At 39.7% G+C, this 7,229-nt stretch overlaps 1 protein-coding gene across 1 annotated transcript in view; it reads right to left on the bottom strand.

The window, feature by feature from the left end:
- TDRD5 (tudor domain containing 5) overlaps positions 1–6,456 on the bottom strand; it is a 46,066-nt gene extending 39,610 nt beyond the window's left edge. The window contains exons 1-3 of the mRNA XM_011361276.1: positions 6,225–6,456; positions 5,227–5,634; positions 3,349–3,542 (exon numbers count right to left, since the gene is read on the bottom strand). Coding sequence (XP_011359578.1) covers positions 3,349–3,542; positions 5,227–5,634; positions 6,225–6,456 — 834 coding nt within the window. The remainder of the gene's footprint in view (positions 1–3,348; positions 3,543–5,226; positions 5,635–6,224) is intronic.
- Positions 6,457–7,229: the final 773 nt, after the last annotated feature.

A 7,229-nucleotide genomic window follows, 5' to 3' on the forward strand; every position in this document is an offset into this window, starting at 1 on the left:
AGACCCTAAAAATGCCAGATTCCTGTTCCTTGACCAAATGCTCTTGCAGGCAATGACCCATTAATGGGAAGCAAAGTAACACCATTGTTAGCTGTGATCTAAGACTAAACATTAATGCAGAGAATTCTGATGAGCCGGGCTGGACAGAGCATCTGAGGCTTCATTAACCAGAAAATAGAACTGATTCGTTTCACTCATTCACGTTTTCATTCCTCATCTAAACTTCCTCTCAAGAGGTAAAAATAAATGAACAGAATGTGGTAAAAAGATTATTCCTATCATGCAAAACAGGCTTTAAATTGTTCTAAACCATTTGCTTTGTGAAACGAAGCACGGCAATTGGTGAGGGTAGGATACTAATGACCAAGCCTGACTGTGCCTCTTGCAGGTGAAAAATGAAGAAACACTAATCCTCCTCATTTTACAAAGGAAAAACTGATTTTTTTTTCTTTTTAATAACATATTTTTCTTATGACAAAATAACATGTGGAAAAACAAAACAAAGATGATCAAAAAGAATATAAAAGTCTGTAAATTTACAATTTAAATTTAATCTTGTTAAATATTTATTCTTTTTCTATGCACATAAAGAAACCCATATACTTGTAGAGTTTTGAGGGAACACCCAGAAAACTGATGGATCTATAATTCTGAAGAAATGCAAAGGTGTACTTATTATGAGTAAGATTGTGTAGGATCTGCTAATTGTGTAGAGTCTATCCTGCTAGGAAATTTAAATATATAGTTTAGGAATTACAGCCCACTCCTTAGAACAAGATTTAAATAGCTCTGATGGCAAAAACTTCAACTGGAAGTGAAATGTGGTTATTAGGTTGTATCTATGAGGAATTCTTGGAGCTGCAAAACACAGGATGAAACTCAAAGAAAGAAAAAATGTACATGCATCTCTCTCCTCTCCTTGGAGCCATGTCTGGAGCAAAGGTCCTAAACTTTGCATTTGTTACTGCCTGGCTCTGACAGTTAAAGATAAAGTCTTTCCACTCAATTCTTTAGAGTTTAAAATCTCTGAAAAAGAAATATGCATTATCATCGTTCTTTAAATATTTTTTTGGAATTTTTGTCAGTATGATAAATTTAGAAAATAGAAATAAGACCTTTACACCTTGGATAAAAACAAAGCAAAATTATTTATAAACATGATCATAGTCTATTTGGAAAATCTGAGAGTTGTTAGAACAAATAAATTCAGTAAGGTGACCAGTTTCAAAAGAATACTTTAAAAAAATCAATTTGTTTCTCATAAGCTATAAGCAGTTAGAATCCATTCCCAACAGCTAGGAAAGTATTACATCATGCAATATCTATGAATACTCTTACAAGATATGTGCCAAACTCTAATGAAGAAAACTGTACATCCGCACTGAAGATCATAAGATAATACTGACCAAAGAGAAAGCTGCATACTATTGAATGGATATATTTAATGTAATGTGTGAAGTCTTCGAATTTTTTAAAATTTAATTCTAAGAGAAATCTTACTGAAATTTTAGAACTTACAAAAATAATTCTAAATTTCCAAGAAAAAAATACATTAGAGTAGGAAAAATGTCTGAAAAGAGACTAACTACAGGAGACTTGCCTTAAAAAACATTAAGGTGAATTTAAAAGTACCAAAATTAAAACAGTGTAGAACTAGCATAGAAACACACTCCAAAATTATAATTCAAGTAGATTAAAACTTGATCCATACTTGATACTTTACACAAAAAATTAACTTCAAATGGATGCTAGACTGAAGAACAAAAAATCATAAAACTTCTAGAAGAAAACATGAGAGAACAATTTGTGACTTTGGATTAAGCAAAGATTTATTATGTAAGCAAGAATCAAAAGAAAAATATAAATTAGATGTCATCAAAATTAAAGACTTCTGCTCCACCAAAACAAAAAAACAAAAACAAAAAAAAAAACATTAAGGAAATGAAGAAGCAAGCATAGATCAAGAGAAAATATCTGCAAAACATTTCTCTGATAAAGGACTTGTGTCCAGAATATACAAATAATTCTTCCAACTCAATCCAAAGACAACTCAATTTTTAAGACTGAGTAAAAGATATGAACAGACACTTCAAAGAAGATGTACAAATAGAAAAATATGCATATGAAAAGGTATACAACATTATTCATCACTAGAGAAATTTCTATTAAAACCAGGAGATACCACTACGCACCCACTGAAATGGCTCATATTTTAGCCATTGACAGCAACTGGAACTCTCACACATAGCTCATAGGAAAGTAAAATCTTAGAGCCACTCTGGAAAACAGCTTGGCAATTTCTTATGAAGTTAAACATGCACTCAGAGTATGACCCGGCAATCCTATTCCTAGGTATTTATCCAAGAAAAATGAAGTCTATCTTCATACAAAGTGTATGCAAATGTTCATAGCAGCTTTAGTAATAATACCCCAGGAAACAATCCAAATATCATCTGATGGAGAATGGATAACAAATTAAGGTATATCAACATAGTGGAATGATATTCAATAAGAGAAAGGAACAAACTACTGATACATGCTGGATGAATCTCAAAAGTATCACGCTAAGTTAGAGAAACTAGACATAAAAGGCTAGATGTTATTTAATTCCATCTATGTGAAACCCCTGGAAAGTCAAAATTGTAATTATAGAAAGCAGTGGTTGTCTTGGGCTGCAGCGGGGGAAAGGGACTGACTTACAAAGTGGCATGATGGAACTTTTGGGGGATGACGGAAATGTTCTGTTTCTTGGTCTTGATGGTGATTTCATGACTAGATACATTTGTCAAAACTCAAAACTGTCCGTTTAAAATGGGTAATTTTTACCACGTCAATTATGTTACTAAAGCTAATTTTTTCAAGTTACAGAAATAAGGCACTTTTATACCTTGAATTTAATTTCCATGTGCTTATTCTGAGCTCGGCTTAAGTTGCTATCTTGTGCTCTTAACCGGGCTTTGCTGGTTATAGTCTAGTAGTTTTCATTCAAAGCCCTTCAGCGTTCCAGTCACAGAAACACCAGGACTGCAGTGCTCAGGACCAGCCATTCAGGCGAAGATATTCATGCGGGAAACTGCAAGATGCTTGCACAGCTTAGGTGAGAGACACAGATGTGGGAGTCATCCGCGGAAAATAGTAGGAACCATGGAGTTGACAAAACTGTACTCTTTTCTCACTGCGACCTCTCACTTAATAGTCCACAGGACCACAGAAAATGCTTACATTAAATGTGAAATCGATGAATGACTTAAATGTTGAAAAATCAGCTTTTCCATCAGACCTAAGTAATAACCACTGAATTTAAACACATTTTCGGTGTACTTAAAACTTCAAACTCCGATAGCTCACCTGGTTTAATTTTTCAGTGTGATTCAGCCTTGAAGTATCCACTACGTTTGACTTAAAAGTCTTTTCCATGTTCAATATTTGATTTGGTGGTTCCATGTTTGAGATGGGCTGTGAAAAGCGTGCCTTTGCCACGGGGAAGCCCGCGGAGTATGGCCCTTCTTGTTTCATTCTAAAAGGCTGGTTAAAAATTTTACCTTTTGTGAAAAGAAGAGAGAAAAATTGTCACTAGAAATTTCTAGTTTATTTTCTGGTAATTATATATAGAGGCTACTGTGAGCTAACTGCCCTCAACTTGCAACTAAAAATTAAGGACAGTAACTGTACATTTTTAATATGAGGCCAATACAATTTACATATAATTGAAGTGATTAGTCATCTACAGAAGAAAACCAAGAGATTATTCATAAGTGTGTTACTGTAAAAGTTGGGACTATCTGGAACTCCACTTAACGTCACCCGAATAGAATTACAGAGAGGCAGAATTCAATAGGTAAAACTCTAAAAAGCTGTATCCTGTTTAAGAGAGCAAAAAGTCTCCAAGTAAGGAGTCTGTTTAGAATTAGGCCTCAAACTGGACAACCACCCAGCAGTGTGTGTGTGGGAGTGAAGGGGATGAAAAGCTATAAAGATATTATTCTCAAGTATAGATTTTTTTCTTCAAGATTTGTAGGGAGGAGAATATCACTGGAGAGGTGTATTCTGTTATACGACATGAAAAGTGTACCACTGAACCTCACCTCTTTATTCTAAGCTCAAGCTCACCAAAAAAAACACAATTCTCTCTGAGATATCCTGATGATAATAAGGGCCATGGATTGGGAGCATGAACCTCTTGTAAGTTGAATAACATGAGTGAGTCTCTCTAAGTTTGAGCATCTCAAGAATATTGATATGGTTGAGGGCTAAACTCTAAACATTCCGTGGACTCCATGGCCCAGCTAGAGCATGTAAACCTCCTGGCAGATCTCCATCCGATGACATTACCCACCACTGCTTAAATATTAGTTTATAAACTCATGACATTCTCACGGTTCACCTATGTTAATCTAAAGACAGATTTTGGAGAAAAAGAAAAATCACTGAAACAGGCACAGAATCCCCCAAATAGTCTCAGTGTATAGATTCCATGCTGTCGAGGGTCTAGAGAAACACTACACAAATGATCGTACTGGTCTTTTGAGCCTTTGAGAAGGACAGTGACTGGGGAGGTAAAGCATTGGACGAGCAGTAGCGAGAGCTGGGTATCTAATCCTGGCTGGACCACTTTTCCAACCATGTGACTTTGGAAAAGTCACTTAGCTTTCCAGAGCTTTAGTATCCTTATCTATCAGGTAGGTTACTTACCCTTGTCTTTGGTATGGCAATGAGAACACAAGGTAAATGATATACAAATAAGGTGCTTATTGTAACACTACATAAATTACTGCAGTGCCTGCTATTATATCAAAGACCGGTGATGGCAAAGGTCAGATGGCAAATGCCACTAACCAGTATTTTTAAAAGTTTCATTTTTCATGTTACATCTTCTTTACATGAACACATAGAACTAATGTTCATTTACAGTGCTTTAGCGAGAGCTGATCTTGGGTTTTTATAATAGCTACTACTTATGAGCTTACTAAATGCCAGGTGCTTTACAGACCTCCTCTCACTTAATCTTCAGCACAACTCTATGAAGTATTATGATTTTCATTAAACAGATGAGAAAACTAATGCTTAAACATTTTAAGTAACTTGCCTGAGATCACTCAGCTAGCGCATGGGAGAGCCAGGATTCAACATACTGGTAGAGCCTAGCTATTACTTACCTCTATATATGTCAAGATTGCTCCAAAATTTGCTCATCTACAATACAGTTACCAGTGCTAACATGCTTACCTGCTGGCCATCCTCTTTGCTTTTCCTCTGATATGCTCTTCTTTAGCATCAACAAAGAACCTGCTCTGGTCTGCTCTACAGAAATGACATCCGAAGCAGCATTCAGCACTTCAAACATAGACAGGAACCCATACTGCACATACTGGAATGACCGTCCAAATCGCCTGGCAAATGCCTTTTCGAAATCAGAAAGGAGAACAGGGGATAACGCCAGGAGGTCCTTCAACTCACTCTTCACAACAGCTGGAAGAATAGGGGGCACCCGTCCTCGGTAAGGTACTCTCGGACGAGAGCTTGGCCCAGAGCAGACACTGGCCCTTCCCTTCTGCATGGAGTTTCGCACCTTATGGCTGCTCCTCTGTTTTGCAACCAAGCTTGCTATTCCTTTAGTGGATTCATCAGGAATGGCTAAAGAGATGTAGAAAAAAAGGAAACCGTGTTTAGGTTAAAACTTACTCCCTTCTTTAAGCTTTGTATCTGTGGTTATACAGACATTTTAAAACTCGCCAAGGAGCTGTGTATCTAAGCAGCATGGTAAGTATGAACCCTTAGTTCTTCCATTTTTTTGCATTTTGGACAACAGCTTATTAGCTCCTCTATCAGAGGATGAAGAGAGAAAGGTAAAACCCAATATATCATTATTACTTCTAACTGACTCCTGAAAGGTTAAAACTCTTGAGACCAACAAGTTGTGTGTGTGTGTGTGTGTGTGTGTGTGTGTGCGCGCGCGCGCGCGCGCGCGCGCGCAAGAGCATCATGAAATTTAAAAAATGATTTTATAATTAAAAAGTCCCACTCCCTCTCCCAACTTAAGGTGCAATAATCTGAAATCATATGCAAAATGTAGTTTCTGTTAACTTTGCCCACACTCTCAAAGGGGCCTGTGATCTCCCTCTCCCCCGCAAAACATTAAAATCCCACGCCTAAGATGCGGGACAATTGCTAAAACAATTCTTTGCTAAGTGATTATTTTTATAGACCGTCAAATCTTAACCCACCTTTCAGTATTACGGTACCGTCCCCACAGGGGCAGACACTGACAACGTCAGGCATGTCCAACATCAGCTCCATAGTGGAACGATAGCCAAGGATTCGGAGTGGTAAATGGCTGCCAATCATCAGAAGGTACTCCTTCTCCAACTGCTGCGGGGTCAGACCATCTTTGGTGGAAATGAGAAGCGACCTTATTTCTTTCCTCAGGCATTCCTGTATGCGTTCTTGTTCAGACATTGCACCCTACAGATTTAAGACAGAAGCAGGCAAACCCAAGATATTTAGTTTAAAACGACCCATGGGATACAAACGACTGAGATGCTGGGTTTAAAGGTGGTAAGGCAGAGGGTCCTCCTCCTCTGAAACTTGCGTTTCGCTAAGTCCCCACGCAATTCGAACTCTAAATCTCAACCTCTGTTAGCTTATGTGGGTCGCAAGAAATCACTGCCACTGGCTACTGTGTGACAAGTCCAAGTTCCGCAGTGTTAACTCAGGTGTGTCTGGGGTCTTATTAGTCTGTCTACCCAGACAGAATCGCCCGTGGGAACCAGGACTGGGAATGAGGCAAACGCAAAAATGGCACTTCCCCACGCAAGGCGACGGCTCCAGGTAAAGACGTTCACCCCAGACTACTTTCACCACCCCAAACCGACCCGGGGCTCCCCGCTCCTCTCACCTAAGTCCTCTTCACCAGCCCACACCCCACGTTGCCCAGGTAAGGCGTCCCCTTCCCGTTCTCCGCCCCCAACGTCTCACCGCCCCTGGCGGTGTGGGGCGTTGTCCTTCCACGTGCCCGGGGACGGCCCACGACCTGGGGTGACAGGCCGGAGGGAAGGGTGCAAGTGGAGCATGCCGCCGCAGCTGGCCCCGTCTGGCCGCCCCCTCACCCGTCTCGCCGTTGCGGGCCCCGCAAGGTCAAAGGCGCTCTCCCTCCACCAGCCGCCGGGGACGAGCAGCGCGGAGGCGGCCGCGCGCCTGCGCACCGGTGCCCGACCGCCGACGGCGTGCGC

Source organism: Pteropus vampyrus, unplaced genomic scaffold (genome assembly GCF_000151845.1).
Source record: "Pteropus vampyrus isolate Shadow unplaced genomic scaffold, Pvam_2.0 Scaffold65, whole genome shotgun sequence".
Lineage (NCBI taxonomy): Eukaryota > Metazoa > Chordata > Mammalia > Chiroptera > Pteropodidae > Pteropus > Pteropus vampyrus.